Below are 12,500 nucleotides of genomic sequence, written 5' to 3'. Positions count from 1 at the left end.
TCTCTCTCTCTGTCTCTCTCTCTGCCCCTCTCTCTCTCTCTGCCTCTCTCTCTCTCTCTCTCTCTCTCTCTACCTCTCTCTCTCTGTCTCTCTGTCTCTCTCTCTCTCTCTCATCTGTTCTATTCCCAGTAGGTCGTCTGGTGTGAGGAAGGAAGGCTCCAGAAGCTGAGAGGAGAGGGAAGGGTTAGAACAGAGGGAAGGGTTAGAACAGAGTTAGAACAGAGGGAAGGGTTAGAACAGAGTTAGAACAGAGGGAAGGGTTAGAACAGAGTTAGAACAGAGGGAAGGGTTAGAACAGAGTTAGAACAGAGGGAAGGGTTAGAACAGAGTTAGAACAGAGGGAGGGGTTAGAACAGAGGGAAGGGTTAGAACAGAGTTAGAACAGAGGGAAGGGTTAGAACAGAGTTAGAACAGATGGAAGGGTTAGAACAGAGGGAAGGATTAGAACAGAGGGAAGGATTAGAACAGAGGGAAGGGTTAGAACAGAGGGAAGGGTTAGAACAAGGGGAAGGGTTAGAACAGAGTTAGAACAGAGGGAAGGGTTAGAACAGAGTTAGAACAGAGGGAAGGGTTAGAACAGAGGGAAGGGTTAGAACAGAGGGAAGGGTTAGAACAGAGTTAGAACAGAGGGAAGGGTTAGAACAGAGGGAAGGGTTAGAACAGAGTTAGAACAGAGGGAAGGGTTAGAACAGAGTTAGAACAAAGGGAAGGATTAGAACAGAGGGAAGGCATCTGTACGCTTTCTGACTGACAGTAAAGAGAAAGATGGAGCAGACAGATGGAGCAGACAGATGGCGCAGAAAGATGAAGCAGAAAGATGGAGCAGAAAGATGGAGCAGACAGATGGAGCAGACAGATGGAGCAGAAAGATGGAGCAGAAAGATGGAGCAGACAGATGGAGCAGAAAGATGGAGCAGACAGATGGAGCAGACAGATGGAGCAGAAAGATGGAGCAGAAAGATGGAGCAGAAAGATGGAGCAGACAGATGGAGCAGAAAGATGGAGCAGACATATGGAGCAGACAGATGGAGCAGACAGATGGAGCAGACAGATGGAGCAGAAAGATGGAGCAGAAAGATGGAGCAGAAAGATGGAGCAGACAGATAGAGCAGACAGATGGAGCAGACAGATGGAGCAGAAAGATGGAGCAGACAGATGGAGCAGACAGATGGAGCAGAAAGATGGAGCAGAAAGATGGAGCAGAAAGATGGAGCAGACAGATGGAGCAGACAGATGGAGCAGAAAGATGGAGCAGAAAGATGGAGCAGACAGATGGAGCAGAAAGATGGAGCAGAAAGATGGAGCAGACAGATGGAGCAGAAAGATGGAGCAGTTCCTGTACAAAAAGAAGAATGGAAAAAAAACAAGAGAAAACAAAACAAGAAGTGACGCCAAAATATTTGCACTTTCTCCTCCCTATGTTTGACTTTCTATCTGTTTTGATATTTGTTTGATATTTTTTAGTGTGACTTAAAATATCTCGATAAGAATAATAACTCTTCTTCTCATTGTTAACCTTAATGTTTAATCGCAGCGAGACAGTTATCCCCTGTAAGGTTCTTCACTGGGACATTACCCATGTTGCTGTGGCGTTCTGGGTCTTCGCTGGGACATTATCCATGTTTCTGGGTCTTCACTGGGACATTATCCATGTTTCTAGGTCTTCGCTGGGACATTATCCATGTTTCTGGGTCTTCACTGGGACATTATCCATGTTTCTGGGTCTTCACTGGGACATTATCCATGTTTCTGGGTCTTCACTGGGACATTATCCATGTTTCTGGGTCTTCACTGGGACATTATCCATGTTTCTAGGTCTTCGCTGCGACATTATCTATGCTTCTGGGTCTTCACTGGGACATTATCCATGCTTCTGGGTCTTCACTGGGACATTATCCATGTTTCTGGGTCTTCACTGGGACATTATCCATGTTTCTGGGTCTTCACTGGGACATTATTCATGTTGCTTTGGCGTTCTTGCAACACAACATCCTGTCATTTCATATAATAGCACACAAAGGTAGAAGCACAGTTAAAATGCGTCTTCAAACACAGCAAACAATTTCCTATAGTGTTTATCCGTCAGTGCCAATGTTCCTCTGTCAGCTGTGAGGCTGTGTTCTCTCTGTTCTGTCTCCTTGATAACACAGGAGCTGATGACACGAAGAAGGTTTTTTAAACGGGCTGCAAATCAACAGCCTCAGTTTGCTCTACAATAAACTGCTAATCTGTAGCTGTAACCAGCAGAAAACAATGACAACCAGTTAGATCACCAGTTAGATCACCAGTTAGATCACCTGTTAGATCACCAGTTAGATCACCTGTTAGATCACCTGTTAGATCACCAGTTAGATCACCTGTTAGATCACCTGTTAGATCACCTGTTAGATCACCTGTTAGATCACCTGTTAGATCACCAGTTAGATCACCAGTTAGATCACCAGTTAGATCACCAGTTAGATCACCTGTTAGATCACCAGTTAGATCACCTGTTAGATCACCTGTTAGATCACCTGTTAGATCACCTGTTAGATCACCCGTTAGATCACCCGTTAGATCACCCGTTAGATCACCCGTTAGATCACCTGTTAGATCACCCGTTAGATCCCCAGTTAGATCACCAGTTAGATCACCTGTTAGATCACCAGTTAGATCACCCGACGATCACGTATTTTTTTTGGTGTGTGTGTTCATGAACCCCAGGAAGACTAGCTGTTGTCATAGGGGTCCTGGGATCCGAAAAGAAAGATGAAAGATCAGAGTTCAGCTGCAGAAGTAAAGAGACTCGATCCCCCATAGTTCACCCCTTCAGAAGTCCAGTAGCTGTGTGAAGTGTTATTTACGTTGGTCCCTGACTAGAGAGGCTATATGTACAGGGAAGTAGTGCACAAATACAAGCGAATGTGTTCAGTATGTTTTGTTTTTGTAAAATGTATATGAACTGCAATATTCATTATGTGAAAATGGTATGGGGTGGAAAGGAAACTGTGAGACTGACTGAGTTAAGTTTAAAGTATTTCTTTAAGAGTCATAGTAATGAGAGGTTTAGACATTAAACCCCTGGCACTGTATTTTAAATCAACCATAAGATAATTTAGGCAGAACAGACACTGAACAGGCAAACAGAGACAGAGAGAGATAGGGGGGGTGTATTCACTAGGAACCAAACAGGACGAAACGGGGAGGGACCCTACCTGAATTTGTCCAATAGAAACTCTTGTTTCTTTTTTTGCTACAGTGTGCGCTAATGAATACACCTCGGCTGAAATTCCCATGTCAGAAACACATTGATCTTTGGTCAGGTTTTGTCTATGGTCTGTTATGCTAACCCCATTAGGCTTAATAATATGTTACAGTAACCACAGGTCTGATATCACTTCAACAGTGGCGTAACTGACTGAAAATGTCACCACAGTCGTAATTTAAATACAATTAAAATAAATAAATAAAAGACTGACAGAAAAAAAAATTATGATATCCACAATTGTTATCTTTCTAAATTCAGAAAGATGAGGTTTGTTTATTTGTGATTGTTTATGTGTGTATTTGTTTGCTTATATGGACTAATCCCTGGAAACCATACTCTGTCCCCATGGAACTAAAGTAAGAGAGAAGGCTCTCAATGTAAATATGTATCATATTCTGTTGTTGGTTTCCTTGTTTCATTGTGGAGCTTTTGGACTAAACTTTCTAAAAAGCAATACCATCTTTTATTTTATTCACATCACGACAAATAGCGGTACTAAATGTACTTATGACACATTAATATAGGACCCAAACTGTAAGACCATCCCTAATTTTTTTGGAGTGTAGACCTCTCCCACAGCATTTGACTTCCTGTATGTAACAGGTGTCAATGTGGTTGCTTTGGACACGGGAAGAAGAATCTCTCTAAGGGGAACAAGAGCACATTACTGACCCCTTCTGGTGAAAATATATCACTGCTTTTAGAAAGGGGCCGTCTCAAACGCAAGCATCTAGTTCACTATATCTTTTAGACAGGTGTGTTACAACACGAGGACTTTACTAAGCAATAGCTTTTTCTTTTGACCAAGCCAATTGACTTCCATAATTTGAAATAAACATTTTTAAAGAATTTTGGGTTTCTTTTTGATTCATGTTCAATGGTTGAGATCTCCGCTGACAAGTGATCACAGTGAAAAGTAGTATTTGACCATAGAATTAGATTGAAATTGAATTAGAATGAATGACATTTCTACATTTCTACAAATATATTTCTGTATTTGACACCTTCCTGGTTCTTTGTGTGGCTTTACTGTTATAAAGCCATAACTGTAACAGACTTAGCCGGTAGGTCCGTTGCTGACAGTAGATCACAATGTCAGATAGGAGCTATTAAAGAATGGTTGATTGGTCTGTATCAAGACAACACATGATACAAGTCCTTACTGTAGTCTGGATAGTAGGTGATCTCTCATCACCATATGTTGCCGTTTGGGATCATACATCACATGTGAGATGTCCTGATTTGTTTGGGATGGGAAAGGTTTCTGGTATGATGAAGGTGGTGGTTCGGAAAGAGGGTTGATGTTGGTAGGATGGGGTGCAGGGTAGGGGGTAGGATAGGGTGCAGGATAGGGGGTAGGGGGTAGGATGGGGTGCAGGATAGGGGGTAGGATGGGGTACAGGATAGGGGGTAGGATGGGGTCATGATAAGGGGTAGGATGGGGTGCAGGATTGGGGGTAGGGGGTAGGATGGGGTGCAGGATAGGGATAGGGGTAGGGTGGGGTGCAGGATAAGGGTAGAGGGTAGGGTCAGGTGCAGGATAGGGATAGGGGTAGGGGGTAGGATGAGGTGCAGGATAGGGGTAGGGTGGGGTGCAGGATAGGGGTAGAGGGTAGGGAGTAGGATGGGTTGTAGGATGAGGTGCAGGATAGGGGTATGGGATAGCACAGACTGAAATATTTTCCAGGATTCATCCAATGGCATTGAGGAGTTTACCACCTCAGCCATCGGCTTCGTTAATAAGTGCATCGACGATGTCGTCCCCACAGTGACCGTACGTACATATCCCAACCAGAAGCTATAGATTACAGGCAACGTCCGCATCGAGCTAAAGACTGGAGCTGCCGCTTTCAAGGAGCGGGGACGCAAATCTGGACGCCTATAAGAAATCCCGCTATGCTCTCAGACGAACCATCAAACAAACCAGCAAACAAGCAAAGCGTCAATTCAAAATTAAGATTGAATCCTACTACACCGGCTCTGATGCTCGTCGGATGTGGCAGGGCTTAAAAACTGTTGCGGACTACAAAGGGAAACCCAGACACGATCTGCAGAGTGACACAAAGCTTACCAGACCAGCTAAATGCATTTTTTGAGGCAAGCAACACTGAAGCATGCACGAGAGCACCAGCTGTTCTGGGTGACTGTGCAATAACGCTCTCGGTAGCCGATGTGAGCAAGACCTTTAAAAAGGTCAATATTCACAAAGCCGTAGGGCCAGACGGATTACCAGGACGTGTACTTAGAGCATGAGTGGACCAACTGGCAAGTGTCTTCACTGACATTTTCAACCTCTCCCTGTCTGAGTCTGTAATACCTACATGTTTCAAGCAGATCGCCATAGTCCCTGTGCCCAATAAAGCGAAGGTAACCTGCCTAAATGATTACCGCCCGGTAGCACTCACATCGGTAGCCATGAAGTGCTTTGAAAGGCTGGTCATGGCTCACATCAACAGCATCCTCCCGCCTACCCTATACCCACTCCAATTCGCATACCGCCCCAATAGATCCACCGATGACACAATCTCAATCGCACTCCACACTTCCCTTTCCCACCTGGACAAAAGGAACACCTATGTGAGAAAGCTGTTTATTGATTACAGCTCCGCTTTCAACACCATAAAGCCCACGGAGCTCATCACTATGCTAAGGACCCTGGGACTAAACAGCTCCCTCTGCAACTGGATCCTGGACTTCCTGACGGGCCACCCCCAGGTGGTAAGTCTAGGCAACAACACGTCTGCCACGCTGATCCTCAACAGTGGGACCCGTCAGGGGTGTGTACTTAGTCCCCATCCAGTACTCCCTGTTCACCAGCGACGGAGTGGCCAAACACTACTCCAACACATAACCAGGTTTGCTGACGAAGCCTCCCGAGTGGCACAGTGTCTAAGACACTGCATTGCAGTGCTAGCTGTGCCACCAGAGATTCTGGGTTAGAGTCCAGGCTCTGTCGCAGCCGGCCGCGACCAGGAGACCCATGGGGCGGCGCACAATTGGCCCAGCGTTGTCTGGGTTAGAGGAGGGTTAGACCGGCAGGGATGTCCTTGTCCCATCATGCACCAGCGTCTCCTTTGGCGGGCCAGGCGCAGTGCACGCTGACACTATTCGCCAGGTGTACGGTGTTTCCTCCGACACATTAGTGCGGCTTGCTTCTGGGTTAAGTGGGCATTGTGTCAAGAAGCAGTGCGGCTTGTTTGGGTTGTGTTTCGGAGGACACACGTCTCTCTACCTTCGCCTCTCCCGAGTCTGTACGAGAGTTGCAGCGATGAGACAAGACTGTAACTATCAATTGGATACCACAAAATTGGGGAGAAAAAGGGGTACATTTTTATATTCTTTATTAATAATTTTAAAAAGTTTGCTGATGACACAACAGTGGTTTGATCACCGACAACAATGAGACAGCCTATAGGGAGGAGGTCAGAGAACTGGCAGTGTGGTGCCAGGACAACAACCTCTCCCTCAATGTGAGCAAGACAAAGGAGCTGATCGTAGACTACAGGAAAAGGAGGGCCGAACAGGCCCCCATAGTGGAGCGGGTCGAGAATTTCAAGAGCTTGGTGTCCACATTACCAACGATCTATCATGGTCTAAACACACCAAGACAGTTGTGAAGAGGTCATGACAACACCTTATCCCCCCCCTCAGGAGACTGAAAAGATTTGGCATGGGTCCAGATCCTCAAAAACTTCTAGAGCTGCACCATCGAGAGCATCCTGATCGGTTGCATCACCGCCTGGTATGGCAACTGCTCTGCATCTGACCGTAAGGCGCTACAGAGGGTAGTGCGTACGGCCAAGTACATCACTGGGGCCAAGCTTCCTGCAATCCAGGACCTATATAATAGGCGGTGTCAGAGGAAAAGCCCATAAAATTGTCAGAGACTCCAGTCACCCAAGTCATAGACTGTTTTCTCTCCTACAAGCGATACCAGAGCTCCAAGTCTAGGACCAAAAGGCTCCTTAACAGCTTCTACCCCCAAGCCATTAGACTGCTGAACATTTAATCACATTGCCCTGGACTATTACATTGACCCACCCCCCCCCCACTCACATTTGTTTTTACACTGCTGCTACTCGCTGTTTATTATGTATGCATAGTCACTCTACAAAGTCTCTTCTTCATGTACAAATTACCTCCTACCTGTACCCCCGCACAATGACTTGGTACAGGTACCCCCTGTATATAGGGGGGTAGGTAGGGGGTAGGATGGAGTGCAGGATAGGGGGTAGGGGGTAGGATGGGGTGCAGGGTAGTGCATAGGATGGGGTGCAGGGTAGGGGTTGGATGGGGTGCAGGGTAGGGAGTAGGATGGGGTGCAGTATAGGGAGCAGGATGGGGTGCAGGGTAGGGGGTAGGATGGGGTGCAGGGTAGGAGGGTGGATGGCGTGCAGGGTAGGGGGTAGGATGGGTCAGGATAGGGGGTAGGGGTACTGCAGGCCCCTGCAGGCCCCTCACCCTATCGTGTACGCCAGGGACCCCTCGATGTCCAGAGGGGGAGGAGGGACCTCCGGCACCTCACCGTCCTGCAGGGGATCAGCTACCACCGGCCTAAGGAGAAATACTCAATAAAAACGAGAGGTTAATACGTTAATAGGAAGGGAGTTGTAATCAATAACACACCTCGTTTATCCTCCTCAGGACTTTGAAGGGCGCCACACACTGCGGCCCAAGCTTCCGGCAGGGCAAACGGAGGGGTAGGTTTCGGGTCGATAGCCAGACCCTGTCCCCCGGTACAAACACGGGGGCCTCACTGCGGTGGCGGTCAGCACTCCTCTTCTGCCGTCCATTGGCTTGTTTGAGTGCTCCCTGGACGGCTCTCCAGGTCTCCTTGGAGCGCTGCACCCACTCCTCCACCGCAGGAGCCTCGGTCTGACTCGGATGCCAAGGTTCCAGGACCGGCTGGTAGCCCAACACACACTGGAACGGAGATAGGTTTGTCGAGGAGTGACGGAGTGAGTTTTGGGCCAACTCCGCCCATGGGACGTACCTAGACCACTCCCCGGGCCGGTCCTGGCAATACGACCGCAGAAACCTACCCACCTCCTGGTTCACTCTCTCCACCTGCCCATTACTCTCGGGTGATAACCGGAGGTCAGGCTGACCGAGACCCCCAGACGTTCCATGAACGCCCTCCATACCCGGGACGTGAACTGGGGACCCCGATCAGAGACGATGTCCTCCGGCACCCCGTAGTGCCGGAAGAAGTGGGTGAATAACGCCTCCGCAGTCTGTTGGGCTGTAGGGAGACCGGGCAACGGGAGGAGACGGCAGGACTTAGAAAACCGATCCACAACCACCAAAACCGTAGTGTTCCCCTGAGACGGGGGGAGATCGGTCAGGAAATCCACTGATAAGTGAGACCATGGCTGTTGTGGAACGGGGAGGGGTTGTAAACTTCCCTCTAGGAAGGTGCCTAGGCGCACACCGAACAGGAAGAGACATAAACCTTAACGTCTCTAGCCAAGGTGAGCCACCAATACTTCCCCACTGTCCTCGCCCTCCGGGTCGCCCTCGAGGGCGCGCTGCAGGAACCACGTGTCAGGGGGGGTACTGTCACGACTCTTGATACTTTTAATTCACCACACCGGTGAAAACGACGCCAACCCAAACAAATGCCCCAAAACACGGGGAACTAAACAGTTCAGCAAAACACACATACACGGACAACCGTGACTTACAGTCGTGCACAAATCGTACACTGAAAATAATCCTGCACACCCAGCAGGCAGGCCGGCTGGATAATAAAGCCCAACCAATTAACTTAACTAAACACAGGTGTAACTAATCAACAGACAAGGGGGGGAAAAGGATCAGTGGCAGCTAGTAGGCCGGCGACGACCGCCGAGCGCCACCCGAACAGGAAGGGGAGCCACCTTCGGTGGGAGTCGTGACATATACAGTGCTTTCAGCCCCCTTCCCTTTTCCCACCAAGAACCCAATGGTCACTCTGACCTCTCATCTGAGAACCTTCCAGAAGAACAACCATCTTTGCAGCACTCTACAATTCAGGCCTTTGTGGTAGTGGCCAGACGGAAGCTACTCCGCAGTAAAAGGCAAATGACAGCCCGCTTGGAGTTTGAGAAAAAAGGCACATAAAGAACTCTCAAACCATGAGAAACAAGATTCTCTGGTCTGAGGAAACCAAGATTGAACTCTTTGGCCTGAATGCCAACCGTCCCATCTGGAGGAAACCTGGCACCATCCCTTACGGTGAAGCGTGGTGGTGGCAGCATCATGCTGTGGGTATGTTTGGCGCAAAGTACAGAGAGATCCTTTGGAGACTAGTAAGGATTGAGAGAAAGATGAACCGAACAAAGTATAGAGAGATCCTTGATGAAAACCTGCTCCAGAGCGCTCAGGACCTCAGACTGGGGGGCGAAGCTGCACCTTTCAACAGGACAACTACCCTAAGCACAAAACCAAGACAACGCAGGAGTGGCTTCGGGACAAGTATTTGAATGTCCTCCAGCCAGAGCCCGGACTTGAACCTGATCAAACATCCCTGGAAAGACCTAAAAAAATAGCTGTGCTTCATGATGGGGAAAAAAAGGCAGAAGGTTCTTCAACATTTAAAAAGATAGTCAGCAAATGTGGTTTTCCTGCTAGAGTTACACTTCAATAAATGAGAAAATATATATTTAAAGAGTTGGGTTGGAGAGGTCTATACTGCCCCCTACTGTATTAACAGCGGCGGTGTAGGTATCCCGATACATAAGAATACACCCTTTTCCCTTGTATCCCAGCACACGGACCAAGAAGGATGTTTTTGTATTTGGAATTGTACCTTACATGGGTGAAAACACATTGATTGCATTGTTTATCCCCCTCAGGGGCAAAGCTGGTGTTTTTTTTTTTAGATGGAATTCAAACTATATCAAATCAAACCCAGACAGGAACTTTTTTATTTTAGCAGGTGACCTAAATCAGGAACCTCCAAAGAGGCAAAAGGAATGGCCGCTACAAATACTTTACAGGACACCTGGAGACATTCCTCAAAGTATGAAAAGCTATTAAAAAATGTACTCAACATCCTGGGTTGTAAAATCAATGATCATTCAATGATATCAGATTGTTCTCCTCTATTGTTGTGACAAGCTGGCCAATACCTTGCCAACTAAAAGGTTCTTAATTTAATTTAAAAAGGGCAGACTGACAAATTAAATGACTGGTGGTTGAAAAAGATGCCACTTCCACAGTCAGGAAACAGGCCCCTGTGCAAAGTAGACACTCCCAGGGTAAGGAAACAGGACCCTGTGCCAAGGAATCACTCCCACAGTCAGGAAACAGGCCCCTGTGCCAAGTAGTCACTCCCAGAGTCAGGAAACAGGCCCCTGGGCCAATAATCCTCTCCCAGAGTCAGGAAACAGGCCTCTGTGGCAAGTAGACACTCCCAGGGTCAGGAAACAGGACCCTGTGCCAAGGAGTCACTCCCACAGTCAGGAAACAGGCCCCTGTGCCAAGTAGTCACTCCGACAGTCAGGAAACAGGCCTATGTGCCAAGTAGCCACTCCCACAGTCAGGAAACAGGCCCCTGTGCCAAGAATCCTCTCCCAGAGTCAGGAAACAGGCCTCTGTGCCAAGTAGACACTCCCAGGGTCAGGAAACAGGACCTTGTGCCAAGGAGTCACTCCCACAGTCAGGAAACAGGCCCCTGTGCCAAGTAATCACTCCCAGAGTCAGGAAACAGGCCCCTGGGCCAAGAATCCTCTCCCAGAGTCAGGAAACAGGCCTTTGTGCCAAGTAGACACTCCCAGGGTCAGGAAACAGGACCCTGTGCCAAGGAGTCACTCCCACAGTCAGGAAACAGGCCCCTGTGCCAAGTAGTCACTCCCACAGTCAGGAAACAGGCCCCTGGGCCAAGTAGTCTCTCCCAGAGTCAGGAAACAGACCCCTGTGCCAAGTAGCCACTCCGACAGTCAGGAAACAGGCCCATGTGCCAAGTAGCCACTCCCACAGTCAGGAAACAGACCCCTGTGCCAAGTAGCCACTCCGACAGTCAGGAAACAGGCCCATGTGCCAAGTAGCCACTCCCACAGTCAGGAAACAGGCCTCTGTGCCAAGTAGCCACTCCCACAGTCAGGAAACAGGCCTCTGTGCCAGGTAGCCACTCCCACAGTCAGGAAACAGGCCCCTGGGCCAAGTAGCCACTCCCACAGTCAGGAAACAGGCCTCTGTGCCAGGTAGCCACTCCCACAGTCAGGAAACAGGCCCCTGGGCCAAGTAGCCACTGCCACAGTCAGGAAACAGGCCCCTAGGAGAAGTAGCCACTCCCACAGTCAGGAAACAGACCCCTGTGCCAAGTAGCCACTCTGACAGTCAGGAAACAGGCCCATGTGCCAAGTAGCCACTCCCACAGTCAGGAAACAGACCCCTGTGCCAAGTAGCCACTCCGACAGTCAGGAAACAGGCCCATGTGCCAAGTAGCCACTCCCACAGTCAGGAAACAGGCCTCTGTGCCAAGTAGCCACTCCCACAGTCAGGAAACAGGCCTCTGTGCCAGGTAGCCACTCCCACAGTCAGGAAACAGGCCCCTGGGCCAAGTAGCCACTCCCACAGTCAGGAAACAGGCCTCTGTGCCAGGCAGCCACTCCCACAGTCAGGAAACAGGCCCATGGGCCAAGTAGCCACTGCCACAGTCAGGAAACAGGCCCCTAGGAGAAGTAGCCACTGCCACAGTCAGGAAACAGGCCCCTGGGCCAAGTAGCCACTCCAACCGTCAGGAAACAGGCCCCTGTGCCAAGTATCCCCTCCCACAGTCAGGAAACAGGTCCCTGGGACAAGTAGCCACTCCTACAGTCAGGATACAGGCCCCTGGGCCAAGTAGCCACTCCCACAGTTAGGAAACAGGCCCCTGTGCCAAGTAGCCACTCTCACCAACTAGACAATACAATGAGCAATGCAATACAACAGGAAGTGTTTGGAGATGGTAGAAAGTTCTGGATCAAATGGAAAGACAAAATAAATAAAATTTCCTCTCAGTACTTTTTTGGAAGAGAGCCAACAACTACAGGTTAAATCCAAAAGAACAATGGTGAATTAACCCGGTAAACATTTCGCCGCTCTCATTACACGAATACAAAACATTTATAATTTAAAAAAAATAAAGATACTATTGTTTTAATTAGAAACAACAACGCTATTAATAACCATTTTTAAAAGCTTCTATGAAAATATATATATAAAACAGAATTAAGCAACAGTTGGACGGATTCTACAACCTTCTTAGACTCAATAACCCAGTAGTAAC

The 12,500-nt window shown here is 48.4% G+C and overlaps 1 protein-coding gene across 1 annotated transcript in view; it reads left to right on the top strand.

Annotated features, from left to right (window-relative positions):
* LOC139374548 (SPARC related modular calcium binding 1) overlaps window positions 1-4,096 on the top strand; it is a 147,314-nt gene extending 143,218 nt beyond the window's left edge. Inside the window, exon 14 of the mRNA XM_071115539.1 lies at window positions 130-4,096. Within this exon, the coding sequence (XP_070971640.1) occupies window positions 130-169 (40 nt within the window). The 3' untranslated portion in view covers window positions 170-4,096. The remainder of the gene's footprint in view (window positions 1-129) is intronic.
* Window positions 4,097-12,500: the final 8,404 nt, after the last annotated feature.

This window comes from Oncorhynchus clarkii, chromosome 19 (assembly GCF_045791955.1).
Source record: "Oncorhynchus clarkii lewisi isolate Uvic-CL-2024 chromosome 19, UVic_Ocla_1.0, whole genome shotgun sequence".
NCBI lineage: Eukaryota > Metazoa > Chordata > Actinopteri > Salmoniformes > Salmonidae > Oncorhynchus > Oncorhynchus clarkii.
Note: the sequence above shows the minus strand (reverse complement) of the source record. Positions and strands in the feature narration are given on the sequence as shown.